General features: G+C 43.8%; 1 protein-coding gene across 1 annotated transcript in view; it reads left to right on the forward strand.

Annotated features, from left to right (window-relative positions):
- The first annotated feature begins 681 nt into the window (after positions 1-681).
- The window catches only part of Oxct1 (3-oxoacid CoA transferase 1), a 148,340-nt gene continuing 125,935 nt past the window's right edge, over positions 682-23,086 (forward strand). Inside the window, exons 1-4 of the mRNA NM_001127580.1 lie at positions 682-857; positions 9,390-9,498; positions 11,177-11,267; positions 20,799-20,934. Coding sequence (NP_001121052.1) covers positions 780-857; positions 9,390-9,498; positions 11,177-11,267; positions 20,799-20,934 — 414 coding nt within the window. The 5' untranslated portion in view covers positions 682-779. The remainder of the gene's footprint in view (positions 858-9,389; positions 9,499-11,176; positions 11,268-20,798; positions 20,935-23,086) is intronic.

Raw genomic sequence — 23,086 nt, forward strand, 5'->3', positions numbered from 1 at the left:
AGGAGGAGAGGAGACAGACACTTCTGTGTTTATACGTGCTGTGTAATCTCTGGAATTGTTGGGACTCCGGTGCCAGGAAAATTCTGAAACACAAACTAGGATGATGGGGAACAAGGGCCCAGTTCTAATCTTGTCCCTCAGTTTGTTAAGCAGGTCACATCTCGTGAGGGTCAGACTGCTGCTGGGTTTCTGAGGAAACTAAGGGCAAAACCAGACTTGAAGAGAGTTGGGGGTGGTTGAGAAATGTTAGAAACGTGAGCTGTCTAGACCTGGGAGGAGATCTTTATCAGTGACCCTTTGTACCTGTACTCATTCCAGAGGGCGACTTGGAAAAGTAAGACGTTCAGTAAGAGACCCTCCAGCCCCTTGGGAACCCGAAACCCTAGTTGATGCCAAGTCTTGCGATAGGGGAAGGCAGGCATTTGCTCCCCCTCCAGCCTGAGTGGAGCGCCGGCCGCTGAGGGTGTGCTTGCCGAAGAGCTCAGCACCTCCGGTCTAGGCACAACCCGCCAGGCTCGTCCTAGCTGTGCAGCGCTTCCATTCCTCGCCGTGGGCCCCTCCCTGTCTAGCTTCTTGACAAGCCAGCCGGCGGCAAGGGGCGGCACCGCTCTGAGGTCCCGAGGACGTCACTGACGTGCGGTCGAGCCTCCAGCCCGCCCCCCGGCTCGCCTTCCCTTCTCTCTTTAGCGGGTGACGCCGCCGCGGGCCCGGGCAACCAGCACTTACACGCACTCCCGCGCGCGCCACCTTGCTACCCACTCCTGCACCCGGGTCCGAAGATGGCGGCTCTTAAACTCTTGTCCTCCGGGCTTCGGCTCTGCGCCTCCGCCCGCAACTCGCGGGGCGCCCTGCACAAGGTAAATTGAAGGTGGTGGGGAAAAAGGAAGGCCACGCGCGGGAAAAGCGCGGACGAGATGCGAACGGCGCGCGCATTCTTTGCCCTGCCCATCTCCACCGCCTCCAGCCGGGGATCTGGCATCTGTAGCTCCGTGGGGGCTCGGAGGCGCTCGGGTTTCAGGCTAGCCCTGCCGCCGGCCGGCTGTCTGTCTGTCTGTCTTTGCTTCTCCATCCATTTCCCCGATGGAGGCGAGATGAAGTCAAGCTGTGCTTGCAGCGCTGGAGAAGCGGTCGGAGCTCTGTGCACCCAGCTACACTGCAACGCCTTAGGGACTGCCGGCGTCCCTGGTCTTTGCGTCCCCATCTCCCGCCGCCCGGACAGACTTCAGGCTCCCGGCCGACGCCCTTCGGAAGGGGTCCTTGTGGCCGCCGCCCTAGCTAAGGGCGGGTTGAAGGAGCCGAGCGGAGAAGGGCGGCGCGCTAAGGCTTGCGCCCCACCTGAGGGAGCTGCTGGCGCCGGCTGAGGCCCAGAACCCCGGGCCGGGTTAACCGCTCTGCTGGCTCAAGTTCACCGCCAAGTGGGCGGATGCTGTGCGCGCCGGAGGCGGACTGCCGCTCCCCATCCTCCCCTTCCCTATATGGCGGTAGAAAGGGGAACCCGGACTGGAGCGCTTGTCACGGGGCGGTTAGCCTGCCAAGCGGTTGGAAGCGGATGGAGGGCTGGCAGTGCTCAATTGCAGTTTGCAAAGGCCTCCCCGCTGCAGTCTGCAAACGCCTCGGTTCTTTACTTTGAGCCCCTCACAGTCCCCCTCAGTTCTGGGTTAGAAACTTGCAATTTTCAAAGACCGTAAAAGACAGACAGACAAACAAACAAACTCCTGACCCATTGGGTTTCCAGAGTCGCCCTCCTAGCAGACCAGCGGGTGGTGGGTGTTTTTGCTTATACATTGTAGAGGGTCTAGCCTCTAGGCACACATTCGGGTTGGATTTCAGTGTGGGACCAAGGAACTGAGTGCCGGACAAGAATTCTGCACCAGGAGGGTGGGTTCACCTTGGTGGGTTCAGTTTGCTCCGGAACCTCCTTGAACCTGCAAATGAAGCATTTTCTTTGGAGAGGTTTCAAAGTGTAGTTCTGAACTTAAGAATGCATCGCACTTGCCCTGTGTGCTCTGAACTCCTTTCCCTGTTGCTCATTCCCTTGCCTCCAATCTCTGAGTGTTGAGAATCTAGAGAAGTCGCACTACTCCCGCGTGTGTAAGGGAGTGGTTCAGGACTGAATCATTGCGTTGTTAAATTCCTCATAGGAGGCATTTGGGTAATTGCATGCAGATTTGGATGTATAAAACATTAAAAGCGTACTTGACCACCAGCCAGCCTGCTGCAAGTGATGGAGCGGATGCAAAAACCAGGACACTGGGATGTCCTTGGGCCAAGGTCAAAAACATTCTTTTGACAGTGCATGTTTGTCTAAGTTTAATTTATTCACCTCTAGTCTACCCCACTTTCAATACAATCATTAAACCAATTCTCAAGCCAGCAAACCTCCAGGTGGATGAGCTATAATTATGGGCTTTGCTGTTTCATATTAAAAGTTCATGGCACAGTTCAAAGTTAGTCTTCACAGGTATGATAACAGAAGCCGGACTCCTGTTTTCTGGAGCACTCTTCCAGCTCGTGCATTGATTGGTCTAACCGCTTGCTTAGCGCTTAAGTCATCCCTCCTCTGTTGAGTTGCAACACCTGTGTACTTGTTTAACTGGGGCCATGGTATACATCAGTCCTTTGTCTCCCTCAACGTTGCATATTGCTCAGCAAAGAATACCCACATAATACGCTCCTGAGAGAACCTGGAGGATACCTTGAGTAACCTTGAATAGTTTTCAGCTAAACACAGCCTACAGGTAAACGGAGATAGTTATTAAAAGTGCTTTTGTTTTTGGGAGACTGGATCTTGCTAGGGGGGCCAGGAAGGCCTGGTACCCACGATTCTTTCCTTCAGCCTACAGAATTCTGAAAGTACAGGTGTGTACTTACTTAACATACTTCCCTCTCTCACTCCCTCCCTTTCTCCCTCTCTCCTTATTTCTCTCCACCTTGCTTTTTCCCTCCCTCTCTCCCTCCCTCCCTATTTCCTTCTATCCTTGCTTCTTTCTCTCCCAGCATCCCTCTCTCTGTCCCTCCCTTCCTGCCTCCCTCTCTCCCTCCCTCTGTCCCTCCTTATTTCCCTCCATCCTTGCTTCTTTCCCTCCCTCCCTCCCTCCCTCCTTTTGCCCCTCCCTCCATTCCTCCTTCTGTCCCTCCTCTCTCTGTCCCTCCCTCCCTCTCTCTGTCCCTCTCTTCCTATCCCCTGCTTCTTCCATTCATGGTGAACAAGTTCATTGCCTGAAGCTGTAGCATGACCTAGAATTACCTTCAGGCTTTTAAATCTAGTTGCAGTGCCACCCTAAGATTTCTAGTTTGGTAGGTCCTAAGTGGATCAATTCATGCTGAACATAGGCTGATTCCTCTTGGCAGAGATGCCACACTCCTGGCAAGCTTGCATGCTAGTCACCTAATATTGCTGCCTTTTCCTCCGAACTGGTTTTCTTTCCCCCTTTTTTGTGACTTCCTGATTTTGTTTACCAAACTTCCATACTAAGGTAGGCTGTATCAACCTTTCTATGTCACGATTTCTTTAACAGTCATGTGGTGACATTTAGATACCACTTGGGTGTATAGTTCTCTATCACTCTATTATTAAGGTAATACTTATATTTAAAAAACAAACAAAAAAAACCCAAAAGAAAAACAGTGTTTGGGGCCAGTGAGATGGATAAAATGCTGCACGAAGGCTTATAACCCTAGTTCCATCTCTAGGACTTACATGGTAGAAAGAGAGAACTTATTACTTCTGGTTGTCCTTCCTCTAACCTCCATAGGTTCACTGTGGCACATCTCTTCCCTACGCAGATGCAAATACACCCGTGCGCACGTGTGCGCGCGCGTGCACACGCACAGAGACACATACACACACACCATATATATACATATATAATATACACCTTATATATATGCACACACTATATATAATTTACACACACACTATATATATACACACATGCACATACCCTCTCTCTATATATATGCACATGCACTACATATAATACACACACACTATATATACACATGTGCACACACTATATATATGCACACACTATATATATGCACACACTATATATAATACACACTATGTATATACACATGTGCACACACTATATACATGCACACACGCTATATACACACACTATATATAATACATACACACTATATATATACACATGTGCATGCACACTATATACATGCACACACACTATATACACACACTATATATAATACATACACACTATATATATACACATGTGCATGCACACTATATACATGCACACACACTATATAGTATATACACACTATATACACACATGCACACAGTATATATATACACACACTATATGATATATATATGCACACATACATACCATATATACATGCACACACACTCTATATAATATATATACACACACTATATCGTATATACATACACTATATATATATTTGCACACACGTACACACATACACACACACACACAAACATACACACACACAGGCACACACATACTTTTTACCAAGTTCCTTGTTGGATGACAAGGAAAAGAGATGTAGGTAAAGGAAATAGTAGTGTTAATGAATGGTTAGAAATGAAGTCAGGGCATGAAATTTAGGGTCCCCATGGAGTATGACTTCAGCAGTTAGGTGTAAGAAATTGAAGGTTAAAATGGAAATGTTAACAGGAGAAACGTTACACAGAAAGACATTTTGCACCCCAAGAAATTTGTTCCTTTCATCAAAATCCTTAATCATTGTGTTTCTCACTCAATCTTACTATCAGAAATGCTGAAGATAGGAGAGTGCACCAATAAACTACTTTGTGACTCAAAGCTTGGTTAAAATACCCCAGACTAAGTAGAAGTCTGAGCTATACGTGCTGTGGCCCCTCATTCTCACAGGTAGTCTGTGCAAACATGAAGGTTGTTTATGTATTCAGTATTGGGCAGCCTCTGGCACAGGAACTTTTCTTTTCAGGTAGGATCTCTTGAAGCCCATGCTCACTTCAAATGTGGTGTATAGTCAAAGCTAACCTTCAATTTCTGACCCTTTTGCTTCCGGTTCTGAGATTGCAGGTATCCTGCTGGGGCTCAAACCCAGGGTTCTGCTCACTCTAGGGAAACCCTCCACCAATGCATTTGGTTTTAGAAAACACCACTTCATTTATGAAATATATTGGAAGAGGTTAACTAGGTGTAGTTTAAAGAGCCTCTTTGAACTTGCCTATCTGTCTATGGCCATACCACCCTGAACATGCCCGATCTCGTCTGAACTTGCCTATCTAAGGAAGAAGGTAGACGTTATCAGCAATACACTTTCTTCCAGTTGCCAAACCCTAAGAATTAGTGCCAAGGACACAGATATTTCTTGACTCTAAGGGTCACAGTGTGAGTAGAGGAGCTGATGTGTGTGTGTGTACATGTGTGTGTGTGTGTGTGCACGCACATATTTAAGGCAGAAAGGTAAAACCTTCCTTTAAGGGCCTGCCTTGCAGATGCTAAGGTGGGTTTTGAGGATCCTCTGGTGCAGTTAGCCACAGGCGTTGGGATTTTTCCTTGCCCCACTGTGTGCACTTGATCCCTGACTTGCCAAGTAATCTCTGAATCTGCAGATGGGCAGACTGGACTGCAGTTCAGGTGAACGTATTGCTGGATAGTGGTGTTTGTTTGTGGTCCCAGCTACTTGGATGGAGACAGGAGGGTTGCTTAAGCCCAGGACTTTGAGACCAGCCAGACCTACATGGTAAGATATTGTCGAGGGGAAGAAAGAATGAAAGGAATGAGCTTTGAAGGAAGGGAAAGGATTCATAAAGCCGTTTCGAAAATCTTCAACAAATCTAACGACCTACATGAATCTGCGATGGCGACGGTCATGTCACAGATTTCCTGTGTCAAATCATTAATGTGGCAGCAGGGGTGGGGGCGGGGGGCGTGAGGTTAAACATTAAGCTCCAATAGTTGACATCTTGGGTTTGCTGTCTTCAAAGGGAACGCATAAAAGGTGTCATTTCCGAAGGGAAGGTGGCACAGCCTACGTGTTTCCTGTAGCCAGGCATATAGCTTCATTCTAACTGTCTTTGGGAGACAATTGACAGTTGTCATTTTTAGCCCTTCTGTAAGCTCCTCACCTGACTTAGACCAAAATAGCACCTCCCTACAGAGACGTGCTCAGTGGTTACATAATTTTGACACATCTCCTCAGTCCTGACTGAACTAGAATTTGACACCAGGGTACTTTGACCCCCAGGTAAATTCAAGAAAACACCCCAGATAGGGTTTTTGTTTTTGTTTTTTTTTTATTTTACTGTCTTTTTGTGTAGGACCTGATAATTTTGTATGCACCACATACATGCTTGTGCCTGTTAAGGTTAGACATCACTGTATCCTTTGGAACCACAATTACAGACCTTGGGCGCCTTGGAACTGCAGTTACACGCAGTTCTGTGCGCCACCAGATGTGGGTGCTGGGAACTGAACTGATTCCTGAGCCATCTCTCCAGCCTCCCTTACTGATTTTGAATTTTAGTTGTATGGGTACTTTTGTGATAATCTCCCACATGCCTGCTAGACAAGCATTCTTCTACTGAACTCCATCTGCTGTATAACTTCCACCTTTTCTGAAATACTTCTAAAAGTCTCCTTCCTTCCTTCCTTCCTCCCTCCCTCCCTCCCTCCCTCCCTCCCTCCCTCCCTCCCTTCCTTCCTTCCTTCCTTCCTTCCTTCCTTCCTTCCTTCCTTCTGTTCTTCCCTTCTCCCTATCTCTTTTTCCTAAGAAGTTCAGGGAGAGAGACAAGCACTGGGGAATTAGTGCTGACTGCTGATTAGCACTATGACCATACTAATTATCAGCTGCTACAAAGGGATGAGATTCTTGTCAAGTGTGTGGCTCTGTGCTTCTGCTTCTGAGTCTTCGAAGGCTCTCAGGGTCCACAGGGGAACCAAGTCTTCTAAGATACTCACTGGAGTTCCACAGAGAAGCAGTTCAAGGTGACCTCGCCTTTCAGACGGCGTGTAGATGAACTCTTTCGTTTTCTTCCTTATGCTGATGAGACCTGGACTCTTCTTCTCCAGACAGAGATGACGATCGTAGAGTTACACATTATATAAAACAGGGTTCTCATAAAGATTTGTTGTGTGTAAATGACCAAGTAGAACAATAGCGTACTTTCAGAAGCATGGAAGAACACACTGTGGTGCTGTGACAGGAAGCCCAACCCAAGACTGGTCATCTGCTCTTTCTTAGTTTGGATCACTTTGCCTGTGCCACGGTTCCTCTGGTGCTGGAATTACAGGCATGGACCACCATGTCTGTATTCAGTCTATCATATTATTTCTGAGACTCTGACTAACTACCTAACCACCTACCTACCTGACTCTCTCTGTCTCTGTTGTGTGTGTGTGTGTGTGTGTGTGTGTGTGTGTTTATTTAAAACAGAAACAAATAAATCCTTACCAGTTGAGGACAGGAAGAGAAGAACGTCCTTTGTGGTTAAGCCCTTTCAAAGTCCTTGTCTCTCCCTCTTCTTATGTCCCAGGCTTTGGGCAGTGTGCAAACTCCTGACCTGACCTTGACCAAAATAGAAACTTAGAGGAATGACAGTCACGTGGTCATGTGTGGAACCTCAACCATTATTGCTCATTTGACTTTATAGATCCCATAAAATGGTCTTTTGTGCTAATTGATAGATACTTAAAATGTTTTTAGAGGAAAAAAAAAAGAATGATAGACTTTGACAATCTCAGGTCCTAGCTGTTTGAAATACCGTTGGGTAGTCCAGTGGGTGGGACGCTATAGCTGGGCTTGTCTGTCAGGGCACAGCTGTTCCTCTCTCCACTCCTTCAGATTAAATATATAGTGGGAATAAAGTGAAGTTTTGTTAGTATGAGTCATTAGTTACCATAGAACCCATTTCCTTCTTTTCTCTTGTCCACATTGTGGATGGACTATGCAGGGCAATAACTTCCTGGTTTTATGAATCCTCACCCAGTGACTCATTTGAGGCCCATCTCCCTTGCTATAACAAACTTCTCAGCCCGGTACTTAGGAAACAAGTTTATTTAGCTCATGGTTTAACGGAGACTAAAAGTCCACGGTTTGGTGATTGCCTCAGGTGAAAGCATTGTGTTGCTTTATAACTTGGCAGAGGAGCAGAGGGACAAGCAAGTATGTGCAGGAGAGGCAGCCTCGCTTTAGAAAAGCCTCGCCTTGACAGTTAGCAGTTCAGTTCAGTATGAGCAGGAACTTGCACACTCCTGCAAGAGTGGACCCTGCAGCACCAATGCAGGCTCACACACCTGCAAGTCCTACTGCCTCTCAACACTTACCCAGGGACCCAGTTCTGACATGGGCTTTGGAGGTCATAAAAATCATCTACAGGCCACAGTGGGCCAAATAGTTCACTGGTGTGGCTAACCGAGCTCTCCGTGTAGTGGTGGCCTGCTGCCTTTTCTCCAGCTTCCATGATAGCAGCATAAGGAAGGGTGTCCTCTGGTGTGCTGTTTGTCTCTTTAGAGTTTCCCTATCACCTGGAACTGACCACACTACCACACTCTCCAGACAGCAGTAGTCACACCATAATATGGAGAAATGGTGTAGAAGAACTTGGCACAGCTAGAGTCTCAGTATTTGTCAGTTGAATAGAAGGCTAGGCTACTGTCAGAACTTGTGATCAGTGTCACTAATATTGTGAGTTTCCATCCCAGGATGTGAGTTATCTTTTTTGTTTGTTTGTTTGTTTTTGAGACAGGGTTTCTCTGTGTAACTCTGGCTGTCCTGGAACTCACTTTGTAGACTGCTGCCTCTGCCTCTGCTTCCCAAATGCTGGGATTAAAGGCACACACGGCCATGCTCCGCACCTTTTATTCTTCTGGGGGGGTAGTCACAAGTGACACAGACTTTTCCTTTGTAATAGAAGATGTAGATCCAAGGGACCTTGGTGAGAACCTGTGAATAGAACATGTCTATCCTGTCAAAGATAAACCACTTAAGGCCCAACTCTTTACAGATATAATTGTGTCACAGAAACAGAGAGATTAGTGTTAGAGAAACGGTAAAATGATATTACAGAGGCTAGAAGTTGAAGGAGTTGGGAAGATGTTGGTCAAAGGACACGATGTTTCAGTTAGCTAGGAGAAATAAGCTTAGGAGATCTTTAGGAGATCTATTACTTGTGATGGCGATGATCTGTAACAGGGACTGTACTCGAAAACTCTTGAGTAGTTGTAAAATTTTCTTACCACAAAAGAATGAGTGAGGTAATGCCATATTAGGAAACTCCAATTACTCATTTTGTAGTGAATACATGTGTCAGAGTGTGATGTCATATACTATAGACTTACAGTTTTGTCAATTAAAATGTGTGAAGTCAAGCTGCAAATGGTTGTTCACTGGAAATGTTTTCAATCTTTCAGGGGTGTGCCTGCTACTTTTCCGTCAGTACTCGTCACCACACCAAATTTTACACAGATCCCGTGGAAGCTGTAAAAGATATTCCTAATGGTGCAACCTTGCTGGTTGGTGGTAAGTAATGGGGCTGTTTTCCTCTTGATGCTAATATTCTTTGGTTATGTGATAAAGTGATATAGTTGCAAGTGCCAATTATTTAACACTTAACTCTGATATACCGTCTTACTTATGACACACCACGATATTTATCATAGTCTCTTCCTGAAAGATTAGCACTTTACTACGATACTTTTCTATCCCCCTTTTCTGATTATAATCGAGAAGCTGGAAGTCTGAACTTCAGGTATCTGATCAGGAACCATGATGGATCCTATATCCTTGGGAATTCTGGTGAACTTGAGACACGTCCCTCGTCTTGTCAGATTCCCCAGCCACTCATTATTGTTCCTTATTTGTTGAGCTGGAGAGCAGAGGGTCTCTGTGTTGTTGAGCCTCCTATATTCTGTTTCTGCTACTTCTACTTCTTTGGGCTGTCTTTTGTAACCGCTGCCTTAGATTTAGCTCTTAATTTCCTGATTCTTGTATATGGAGTCAAGTTTTATTTTAGGGCTGCTCTTTACTGAATGTCCATCTTAAACCCAACACTTCTGGAAGAATTTTAAAGATATAAAAAATGAAATTTATTGGCCTAGTGCTCTAGTTCTGTAAAAAATACTAACATAGATGCATAAAAATGAATGTTTAAATAAACAACTGGATGTGGTTTGAATTATGAACAGGGAAAAGAGCACATGACATATATGAACTGATAATTTTTGGCCTTTCCTTAGTCAAATGTAAAGGAATTTTAATTCAGCATCATGGCTACTGTGGCAAGGGATCACATCCAAAGACCTAGGTTTGTGTGATCTGCTAGAATACAGACTCCTAAAAAATGACGTCTAATTGAGGATCAGACAAAGTGAGGAATCAGAGAAAGATTTGACAGAATAAGTCAGACTCAGGAGAACAAACAGGAAAGAAAGGACTTAAGAACAGTGCAGGGAGAGAGGTGGAGTGGAGTTCACTTGAGTTCAGTTGAGTTGAATGAGTTGAGTTCAATCGAGTTTGGTGCAGTTCAGTTGAATGCAGTTGAGTTCATGAAGTTTCCTTCCACTCTGGTCAGTATAGTCAGTGCAGTTCAGTTCATGGAGTTCAGAGACAGTTTTTCCAAACAGCCACCCAGTCAGAAGCGGAGAGAAGCCATTTTGAATCAATCTGCTTAGAGTTTGAGGCCAGAACAGCTGAGCTGAAACAGCCAGCCAGCGTTCAGAAAGAGCTAGAAGGAGTGAGTTTATTCTGCAGTAAGTCTTGGAGGCTGAAACGCCTAGGTTAGCAGATGGAACTGGAAGCTGAAGCCTTCGAGGTCTGGGCTTGCGGACGATCAGATTGTGTGGAGGCTGAAAACTTCCAGGCCTAGGCTTAGGTTAGATAGAAATGCTACGAGCTCAGCCCAAGCCATGTATTCATAAACACTGCGTATGTCTCTCGTCCCATCCCTTCCTCTGAGGAAGTAAAACTGACATTTATAGTCACAGCCTTTACAATGGTTTCTGATGATAGATTGTGGTTTGAAGCACTGAGATCCAGTAGCATGACTGACGGCTGTTTATTGAGTTGGTAAGGCACGGTTGTGTAATTGCCGTATTGCATCTAACAGCATGCTTTATGCTTCTCTCTTCTCTTAAGCATAGTGTACAAGGTTTGAAAGAACATTACGTGGCACACATTGTTTCCCTGTTGGGCTTTGCAGGTTTCGGGTTGTGTGGTATTCCAGAGAATCTCATAGGAGCTTTGCTGAAGACCGGAGTGAAGGATCTAACTGCAGTCAGCAACAATGCAGGGTGAGTGGATTTCTGAAATGAGTAGCTAGAAAGAATGCCATTTGAAAGATAATCATCAATCAGGGATGAGACCCCTGATATATTATTCAGTATCAAGTGGCCAGCCTAAACACATGTATACCCAAGAAACACCAAATAAACTCAGTAGGATTTGTCTGCCTGCCTGCCTGCCTGCCTGCCATCCATCCATCCATCCATCCATCCATCCATCTATCTATCTATCTATCTATCTATCTATCTATCTATCTATCTATCTATCTACCACCTATCTGCAACAGTTATAGGAGAAGAGGTCATGAATCCAAGAGGGATTTGGGGGGTGGGAAGAGAGAGGGGAAGGAAGAAGCTGGATGGTGAGGGGTGGAGATAACATAAATAATGTACTCATTTATGAAACTATAAAAATATTAAAAATCTATCAGTGAAATTAAATTTGCCTCCACTTTTTTTTTTCTTTCCTGGAGCTGAGGACCGAGCCCAGGGCCTTGCACTTGCTAGGCAAGCGCTCTATCACTGAGCTAAATCCCCAACCCCTGCCTCTACTTTTAAGAGTAATATGTTAAGGTAGCAGCTAGCTGGACATGGTAGCACATGATTGGAATCCCATCACTAAGGAGACTGGGGAGGATAATAAATGATTTCTAGGCCAAGCACTGAGCCCTTCTCACAAAACAGGAAAGTGAGTAGTAAGGGAAAGAGGGAAAGTTAATCGTTTTTTTTTTTTCTTTTCTTGTTTATTTTCTTTCTTTTTGTTTCCTAACCTGTAGCACTGTGATTGAACTTAGGTCCTTCATGTTAGGCAAGTGATTCACCTCTGGGCTACATCCTCAACCTCCTGTTTTTATTTTTGATTTTGATATAAGGGCTCACTAAATTGCCCAGGCCAGCCCTGGGCTCTCTCTGTAGCCCAAAGAGATCTTGAATTAATGAGTTTCCTGACTTAGCCTGCATAATAGGTGGAGTTTTAGGCCTGTGCCATCAGGTCCAACAAAGTTATACTGATCCATGTATTTTTGATGCCACATTTCATAATTATAAGTGAAGGAGCTTTGCTTTATCTTATATAAATATGTAAATTAATGGCTTATATGTTTTTCTGATAAACTTTTATTTTTAAAAACATGTAAAGTATATTGTAAGTCAGAATAAAACATTTTTTGAAGTTGGTCCTTATATTCTTTGTATTAGAGTCTATTATGTATAAAGAAAGGTGGACATCAATTTGAAATCTGTTTCAAGTTTTTTCTTTTGGGGATATCATTACTCCAAATACCATATAAAGACATACATTGATCATAAAGAATTTTTGGTCTTGACTGGATGTGAAGGACTTGCTGTCAACTTAGCAGTAGGATTGTAAATCAAGTGGTCATAATAAGCCATTGTTTTAAAAAGGCATACATACACATATTGGTACATTCGGTGATGTCAGGAAAAGCTAATTGTATGCAAAACAGTTAGCTCTCCTCCCTCTTCCAACAAATGGATGTAAGACTTTAACTATCTTAAGACGTTTAAAAACGTAACTGAATTAGCAGTTTGGCTCATTAGGATAAAGGCTTTGAGAATAAACAGTGCAGATTTTCTCGGAAGAGAGTGATGGTAAGAGCTCATTTGGAAAGAGCTCATATTGTGGAAGGATCTGTAGAAGTCTCTCTCAAAGTTCAGAGCACTTACCTTGTGTTGTGGGACACTTTTCATGTGGCGATGTGAACAAATATCTCCTCAAGTTCAATAGAGATCAGAAGGTAGACAGAGGCAATTAATGATACCACTGGCATCTAGCCTGAAGAATCCATGAGTTTTTTGGAGTTACTTACAGGAATATGGGTAGGACTTACCAGAGCACAGACCATTCAAAGGCATCCATGTCACCAACAGCTCACTGTAGCATGGGTGTTGAACCCATAAAAACTGCAACCCTGGAGCTCTCTCCCTGACTTGCAGGAAGCCTGACAGGTTGGAGAATCTTCTCAGCAGTTCTTAGTATTTACATAACCTTGGGCTGAAAGGGGACTTGTGAATCTGGTAAGTTTCAGGGAATCCCTGAGACTTGTTTTTTGTTGTTGTTTTGCTATTTTAATTTCCTGAGTCTTAACAGTCTCTCTTTAAAATTTCCTGCATTTTAATGAACTTCCTTCCAGTCTGCAATGTTTCAGTTCAGAGAAAATGGCTACCTAACACTTTTGTATAAGAGAGTAACTGTTGGCCTTGGTGAGATAAAAATTTCTTGAGGTTCACACCTCTGAATATTTTGATATGTTGACTAAAAAGTTGAAAAGGCTGAGAATTTATTCATTTCTTTTGATGATCTTCAGGTTATAAGTCAGTGTGAACCAAAAGTTTCACAGTAAACTATATGCCAGCCGTTTAGCTCAGAGTCAATGGCAAAATGGGCATGTTATGGTATCCATGCTACTTTTTTCCTGACAGTATTATTTTGGGTTATAGATGTAAAAGAGTGGGCTATGGAAGACTCCCTCTTACTTGTGGGAGGTCCCCAGGTTAATTCACTTAGTTAATATGTAAGTAGGTATACTACTGATTTCTCATATCATACTAATCAGATGAGGGAAGTTTGAGAGTGCAGTGAGTAGACCATCATTCAAAATAAAAATTCTAGTTGTGTGCCAGTGTCTTCAAACCTGGAGTTAAAAGCAAGTGACTCTGCTATGCCATATTCCTTTTTTATTTCTACAGCTGCAGCTCTGGTGACCTCATTGAGCAGATACTGGCCATGTTGTCTTGACTCTGAGCATTCTTTAGGGTTTTGTTATTTTGTTTGGGTGTCTAGTGATGTGTACTTGTGTTTATGTACTTAGTTCATGAAAGGCTTTATTTACATCGTGGGATTAAACCTTACATCCACACATAACATTATTCTTTGATTTTCAAACTTTTAATGCTAACAGGGTGATTATAAATTGTGTGATTGAGATTAAAATGTGTTCCTAGATGAAAGCAAAGGAAGTGAAATTTCCCCAACACTTAAAAATTTTAAAATAGTTATTTTCAATAAGTGAAATTTTAGAAAGTAGATATTCAAGAGATTGTTTTGTTGTTCATTTTGTTTTTTGTTTTTTTTTTTTTGTTTTATTTATTTATTTATTTATTTATTTATTTTGCTTCCTGAGAAAAGAATTCTTTATGTAGTCCTGGCTGCCGTTGAACTCAGATCCGTCTGCTTCTACTTTTGTAGTGCTGGGATTATAAGGTTTGTGGTACTATGCCTGGCTTCAAGAAGTTTAATTTAGGATTTAGAAATTTAATATTTTCAGAAAATAGATGACTTTTGTGTTGCATTACATTCACATATCTCCATAGATTTTTATTTTTGCGTTAGAGAGTTCTTTTAATCACTAAAATGTCCTATACTACAAAACCCAGAGTTTCCTTTCTTTAGGTATCCTAGAGAAATGCTGGCCTCTGGAGGTAAGCAGTACAGTCTGTTGGAAATTCTGCCAGCATCACCTTTAGTATCAAGGAACACAGAGTCCATTAGCATCACTGTCAATATCAAAGGGCACACAGGCTTTTACATGCTTGTTTCTCTATTAGAAATGGCGTGGCCCCATTTGCCTTAGAGAACACATCTTTAATCTTTGTATCGTGAGCTATTAGATGTTAGGGACGTAGTTTACTTATTTTCTTTTTATATCCATCAGTGATGATGCTATTATAATCAGAAAGTGGGTTTGATGAGGTCATGGATTAGAGGCGCTACAGAAAGACAAGCTCTCTGTGTAAGCTATCTGGTAGATTTTTCAAGGCCTTAGCGTTAGCTCTTTATCTGGTCCAGTTGTCGAGAATCTTAGGCATTGCCTGGTTGCTATGCCAGGAGACTGGTCTAAAACAAAGCAAAGGCCAAATACATAGTCAGTCCCAGAGCCAAGATCAACAAATACAGAAGGTCATCTTTAAATAGAGCCAAGTTAAAATGTGTAATGTGTTGCAAAAATAAACAGAGAGGTTTGAAAGAGTAGGCAGAAAAATTTCCAAGTCAATGAATGACCAACTGTGTTTGGGTTTTTGGAGTGGACTCTGTAGGCTTGGAGGGAGCTTCGGATATTTAAAACTACAGGAGCCAAATGGGTTGTATCCACCCTCATGGGTCGTTTTCTGATTGTGATTTTATTAGTCACAGCTCTGGATATTATTCCTGGTAACTGAGGAGTTTACCAAAGGGGCTCCTTTAAAAGGACAGATATAGCGGAATGAAAACAGTGTGACCCTTCAATAACTCTGTAGATAATAACAGAAGGGTACTGTTGCCACTGGCCCATGCCTGTGAGGCCTGAAGAGGGCCAGCATTTAGAAGTTTTATACATAGAAGGTGGGGAAGAGCCTGAGTACTACAGATCCTGATATCATTGTTCTCTAGCCTCTACTCTCCCAGAAAGTATCTCCCCTAGACTCAGCCCAAGCAGGAGGCAGTGGCAAGAGAGCTCCTTGGTTCATGGTGTATGCTGGCCACCCTGTCTACCGAGCAGACTGGAAGCCAGCAGTGGATCCACAGGGAAATACTGAGTGATTGAGGTGATCAGCTTTGACTGTCAACTTGATGTCAGCCATCATTCACTGGGGAGAGAATCTTCTCGAGGACTTATCCTGATCGGTTTGGCCTATAGGCATATCTTTGAGGGACTGTTTGGATTGGAGGAAGGCACAGCCCATGCTGGGTGGTACCACTTCCTAGGAAGGGCATCCTGAAGCCTACGAGGGAAGAAAGCTAGCTGAGAGGGAGCAAGGGTCCCTGTGGTATTCCCTTCCTGCTCTTGACTGTGGTTGTGTTAGCTTAATTTCCTGCCTTGTCTTTCCTGCAGTGGGGGACCATAGCCTGGCATTCTAAGCTAAATGAATGCTTTTTTCCTTCTCTAAGTTGCTTTTTGTCAGGCTACTTAGTCACAGAATAGTTTGTTTCTGTTAGAGAAGCTCTGGCTGGAAGAGGCACATGGAATGCAGTAATACATTCTTTTGACAAGTGCTCACCAAGTATTTCTGCAGTCCCCTGTATGTGCTGTGTAGCTCACAGGTGCTTGGGATGCAGAAATGAAAGAAGAAACAAAACAAAACGAAACAAAACAAAACAATACAAAAAACACCACCACCACCACCACCACCACCACCACCACCACCACCACCACCACCACCACTGCAGCCAAAAGCAACAGCAGAGTATTACCTGGGCACCTTTTCTGATACATTGGAAAGTTTGTACCATGGGGTAAAAAAAGAAACAGAGTAAAAGCAAGAGGATTGGGAACCTCCAAATAGAGAGGCCTCTATCAGCAATCGAAGGTAACCTCCGAGCCCACACCTGAAGGATGTGAGAGAGGAGCCATGCAGAGAATAGTTTCAGAGACAAGCACGGGCCCCTGGGGAAACATTTCTGGTAGGGCTTGGGGAGCCAAAAGGACGACAGAGAGACAGAAATGACAGAAGAATAACCCTGAAGGAATTAAGGTCAGGGACATAGAAGGCAAGCAGTTAGTGGGCCTTGCCTGCTACTATAGAACTCCTTGCTTTATTCTGAATGAATAACAACTCTGAGCAGAGTGCTGTCCTGTTTCCACCTCTGCGTTTTACAAGGTGTTATTTATCTGCCATGTTCAAAATTGATTGTAGAGGCAGAAGCAGAAACAGATGAGTTGCCCTGGTGTCCAGGTAAGAGGGTACCAGGTAGAGGCGGGAGCAAGATGTGGCTTGATTCCTAAACAGGTTGTGGAGACAGATTTGGTGGGTAGAGAGTTAAAGATCACGTTTGGTGTTCTGACCATCTCCAAGAGGGTGTTGCTCTGAGGTCTGCGGGCCAGGCTGCAGAAAGAAGTTAAGTTAGGAGGAGAATTGCTCACCTGAAGCAAGGCCTGGGCCTTAGGAGCAGGTTAGAAACAAACACTTGAGGAAGGGTGTGGGGAAAAGAGAAGGAGGAAGAGGAAGGAGAAAGAAAACCAGAGGGACAAAAACAACAGAAATTTTTTTCTCACTGGGAAGACAGTATCTCTGGTATCTGGAGACCTCTAGTGGACAAGTATATTATTAACCCATAAGGCTGTTCCCCCCCCCCCCCCCCCCATAACGTTAAAGACATTCAAAGTAGAATCATATCTGGGTAGGGGTTTGCTTACTGTCTTCCATATGCCGGGGAAGATTGGATAGAGAAGTCACAGACCTGCCAGCGTCTGTCTTTGTCCTAGGCGAGGTGAAATCAATCTTGTGTGCGATCTCCTTTATGGACTTCATTGGAGTTCATCAAGGGAAACTACACCAGGCAGGAAAAGTACATGTTACTTAGCCTTTAATTTGCTTGTGGAAAAAAAAAGAGACTGGGTATAAATTATGTAAATATTTCTGTGCCCTTGGTGGGTAATAAGCAGAGAATACTAATTAGCAGTACCTTGTTAAATATGCACCTTGAGGGATATGGTATACAGGATAGGATGCTGTGGGGGAGGGAAAGAGTGAGCCTACAGATTAGGAAGGAGCCATGTGAGCCAAATGGTCACTGGTAGCCTGGTAACAGAGAGGAGGCAAGTGACTGTTGAAAGAAATGCTAGTGCTTTGTCACACCGGCTGCCACACTTAGCCTTTGCATGCTAATCATGTGGATGTTGATGCCGATAGGGGCCATTAGATTAATTAGCCCCAGTTCACTCTTCCATTAGGTTCCAAGGTTAAAGCCACAGTTCTGCTGGAGATCAGTGTCTCTGCCAGGCAGCTCATCTGGGTGAACCATCTCCCCAGTGTCTCTTGATTGACCCCCTCTTCTCCATTCCTGTGGCCTCCACCTTAGTTCAGATGCTCACCGTGGTTTGGACTGTGTCTTCAAGCCTTTTAACTGACCTCGCTGCCTTTGATGTCATTTTCAGGACTTCATGGTATAGCCTACCACCTTTCAGCTGAATGGTCGTCTTCTGTCCTTCAGGATGAAGTCCTTCCAGGCAGATCACAATCCTGCCTTCCTCCCACTCCTGCCTCTAGTCCCCATCCAGTTCCTGCTGAGCCCTGAGCAAGAGCCTGTAGCCTCGGGATCCCATCTCTGACTGTGTTCTGAAACTGTGTTTTCCTTTGGATTCTGTCTATTTTTCCCCTCTGTATGACCTTCTGCCCTCAGGTGGACTAGACTTTCTCCACCCCCTTTCTCCATCCACCGTCCTTGAGCTTCTGTGTTCCCATCACGAACTACAAAGACACCACTTAACACATCCCTCACCCTGGTGTAATTACGGGCTTACTGTTTATTTCCTCTGAACTCCCAGAACTGCGCAGGGACAGGCACGGGCCTTCTCGGGGCTGTAGGCGTACAGGCGGACATCCCTCCTCTAGGGTGGAGTAAGCTCCCAGTCTGGGTTGCCAGATGAATGAGTTGTTGTGCAGACAACACGAGCTGCATGTGACAGGGGCCATCAGAACGTGAACGTGGCCATCAAGAGGAGAAACACAGGCTGCTGTTCCTAAGGGGATTTCATGGTCAATCTCATTGCAGTTTTCTCTTCATAATTTATTTTTTTATTTGCATTATATCCCAATCGAAGCTTCCCTTCCTCTTCTTCTCCCAGTCCTGCCCTTACAAATCCCTCCCCCGATTGTCCCCTCCCCACTTCTCTTCAGAGTCCCCACCTTGGGACTTTTGTTGCAGTTTTATCCTTTAACAAAACCATAGATACCAAGTATAGAGTGGTATAGAAAACTGACCTTATGCAGAGGTACCAACGGGACTTCACGAGCTGTGCGACCATATAGCCAACACCTGTACAAAGACACAGGACAGGACCAGTCCCCAGGAAGCCCCCTTCCCCATGCCTGCAGTCACTGCTGTCATCCTCCTGCCCCATCTACATTATGGACACTTTGGACCACCCACAGCAGTCCTGTCGAAAGTCTGAAGCTCTCATTAAAAGAAGTGCATAGAGCTTAGCATTCTGCCTGAGTCTGTCCATGGTGGCTAGTGCTGGTCCATCATGCAGTCTCATTGCTCTATAGACTCATTGCCTGGATAGACTGTAACCTATTCTGTGGATGGGCCATTTAGAGGCTCTCATTTTTCCTGTAATGGACACTGCGTTGATGGTTATATTATATATGTCTTTTAGTGAACATTAAGCATGAATTCTGGTTTGGTAAAGATCCAAGAGGAACTGATGACTCAGTAGCACTTGGGAATATTTTTTTTCAATGTCAATAGATTATTTTTTCAATATTAACAGCATCCCGCCACCACTCCCTTAAGTGATTGGTATACATTTGTCTTAGCACATGAGCACATTCTTTGTTTCACGCCCTTGCAAACTGACATGGTTTTTCCTGTCTATATAATTATTCCTTTGTTGTCTCAGTTATACAGTCACATCTTTGTTATATGATCCTATCCTGTTGTTTCAGTATGATCTTCACTTCTAAAATGTATTTCATCCTTAAAAATAGTATTTTATAGTCAGGCCTGTATCCCATCACTTGGCAGGCCGAGGTAGGAGGGTCTTATGTTCCAGGCTGATTTACATCACGTAGGGAGACTGTCCCAGACAGACAAACCAACCCACAAAGTTTGTTTTCTCTCTCTGTTAGGCAGTGAATGTCCAAAACCAGTGAGTAGGCAGGGAAGCTGACTGGAAGGGGCAAGCTTCCATTCAGTAATTAGTCTACCTTATCACATGAATTGTGCTTTAAGATGTAGGTACAATTTTTTTTTCTTTGAAAATATGATAGAAATGAAGAGGAAATATATACATCAGGGGATTTTCATCTAGAAAAAGTCAATAGTATTTGCCCATATCTAAGAAGAAACTGAAATCTTTACAATATTAAACCAAAATATATGTAGTGTAACAAACATAGGATTAATTTTGCTACCTGCAATCTTTTTGTTTGAGAGGGTTGAGAACATTCAAATATGTAGATATTGTCAGGTAAAATGTCTATGATATAGGAAAAAATGTTCCTAGACTTATGTATAATTTGGGTCCTATTTCAATGAGTGTGCTCATCTTTCTCCTAATGCAGGACCTGTCCCTTCCACTTGAACACAGGGAGCCCCTGCACAGAGTTCTGGGATGCCTTCAAAGCATCTTTGCTTAGGTTCTATCTGAAGATCACTTTGCAGTGGGAGAGAGAATAAACGTGTGGCTGGAGCTGTAGGATGAATGTGGGCTGCACGGTGTTAGCTCTGCCCTTTACTCTCTGAGGTCTTGGGGGGATTTGACATGGGATTTTACTGCATAGCCCTGTCTATCTTAGAACTCACTATGTAGACCAGTGAAGTTCTCATACCTAGAACTTCACCTGCCTCTGTCTCCCAAGTGCTGGGATCCCTGTTAGCCTTTTAAGTTTTACTCTCCTCATCTATAAAAGAAGGAAGGAGAGCAGCCTTGTGATGGTCTTGCAGTGGTAAGGGCTAGAAGGAAAATGTGGCTAGAATTCTTTAGATTTCTTTTCTTCTAAAGTATTAAAATTTCACATCTCAAAAAAAGAACCCAAGTGGTAATAGTGTTTTGTCAGATGGCCTCATAGTTATCAACTCCCTTCCTTTCCATTCAGGGTTGACAACTTCGGCCTGGGCCTTTTACTTCGATCTAAGCAGATAAAACGCATGATCTCCTCATATGTGGGAGAAAACGCAGAGTTTGAGCGACAGTTCTTATCGGGTGAACTAGAAGTAGAGCTGACACCTCAGGTAAGGAAATCTCTCTGCTGTTGTTTCACAGTACTGGTTTATAGAAAACTTCCTTTTTTCATTCTTAAATTTTTGTTGTTGTTTAGGACAGAGAGATGGTATTTGGTCAAACCAAGAGATTATGTGTTTAGGTCACTTCTGTTGTGGAGGATTAATGTTTTCTGGATCTGTGGAAGATTAGGTATTTCTAAGTAGAAAATATTCAAGCTGCTGGATACAATTTTTAATATGACACTACAATGTCCGTTGAGTCAGAAGCAAACAAAAGGACCTGCGGAAATGTCTGAGATTGTCCTAAAAGTCAGATCTTATGAATGTCATGTTGGAAATTTTTGAACACTCAAATCCTGCTGACTCATGTCAGGAGAGTGAAGCTTGTCTGAGTGTGCAAGTGCTTCACACAAGTGCTGGGCTCAGAGCCCAGGTCTTTCAGGGACTGATGACAGAGCCAGCCATTGGCACAATCCAGGTCTGCACTTGTTTCCCCAATTCTAATCCACTGAAGGCAACTTTTGAAGCCCTTTGGGTAAAGCCAGGCCTTCCACACTCAGTGTGTCAGTGTTCCACCTTAGACACTCTGCCTTTGTCTCTGCAACTGAGCGCACCATTCTGCCTTGTGGTAATGTCCCTTTACAGTTTTGTCAAGTTGATAAGGGTGGAATGTAGCAGAATTTTGTAAAAGGAAATGATCAGATACGTGCTAGTCTGGAGAAGACAGGCATAGGGGATTGTTCTTTCTAATTGAGGCTTAGCGATATGATAGTCATACCAGCTTACCTATGGTACTATTGCCTCCTCTCGTCAGAGTGCTGGGATATGCTCACTGTTACCCAATTTCTATTTACAGTTGTGTGAATGGGCTAATATATGCGTTTCTAGTCTCCTTGGGTTTCAATAGGAAAATGAAACAAAACAAAACAAAAGTCCCTTTATAGACTGGGTAGCTCAAACAACAGGAATTTGCTTCTCACACTTAAAACAGCTGGGAATGACCATTATGGTGGGGAGCAAGGCAGCAGGCAGGCACGGCCCTGGAGAAACAGCTGAGAGCTTATATTCTTATCCTCAAGTAGGAGTCAGAGAGAGCTATGGGAATGACATGCACTTTTGAAACTACGAAGCCCATCCCCAGTGACACACCTCCTCCAACAAGGCCACTCCCCCAATCCTTCTCACACAGTTCCACCAACTGGGGACCAAATATTCAAATCTTAGGGTTTTATTGCTGTGAAGAGATGCCGTAACCATGGCAGCTCTTATAAAGAAAACGTTTAATTAGGGCTGGCTTACGGTTTCAGAGGTTTAGTCTATTATCATCATGGCAGGAAGCGTGACAGTGATGGGGTGGCATGACATGACACTGGAGGAGCTGAGAGTTCTACACTTTGAACCCTGGGTGGCAGAAGGAGACTGTGTGTCACACTGGGTATAGGTTGAGCATAGGAGTCTTCAAAGTTCACCTCCAAAGGGACATAATTTCCTCCAACACTGCTGCACTCCTAATAGCAGCTCTTCTAGTGGGCTAAGCATTCAAACACACGAGTCTGTGGGGACCGTTCCTATTCAGACCACCTCAGAGCCTGTAGTAACCTGTTGTGTTACTTACTGTTCCCCTCCCAGCATTTAACAACCGGTTTTCCCATATGCCATATTTTTCTTGGCTTTGAATTTTCCTTGCTTAGATAACTTTATAAATAAAACACTTATGAAATGATATAAAATAAATTTTAAAGTAAATTTGAACTTTACATAGCCTGGTTTGGTCTAGTACATGTTATGTAACCCATGCTGGCCATAAGCTCATGGCAATCTTCCTGCCTTAGCGTGCTAGGTGTCACCATTACAAATATTATCACCATCCCTGAACTCAAGCTGTAGTACAGAGCAATAGTGATAAAAACTGCATGGGATTGGTACAGAAACAGACAGTTAATCAAATGGAATTGAATCAAATATCCAGAAATAAACCCACATATCTGTGGACACTTGATTTTTGATAAAGATGCCAATACCATACAATGGAAAAAAAATGGTGCTGGTCTATCTGGATGTCTGCTTGTAGAAGGATGACAATAGACCCATATTTATCACCTTCATGAAACTCAAGTCCAAGTGGATCAAGGACCTCAATACAAAACAGGATACACTAAAT

This window comes from Rattus norvegicus, chromosome 2 (genome assembly GCF_036323735.1).
Source record: "Rattus norvegicus strain BN/NHsdMcwi chromosome 2, GRCr8, whole genome shotgun sequence".
Lineage (NCBI taxonomy): Eukaryota > Metazoa > Chordata > Mammalia > Rodentia > Muridae > Rattus > Rattus norvegicus.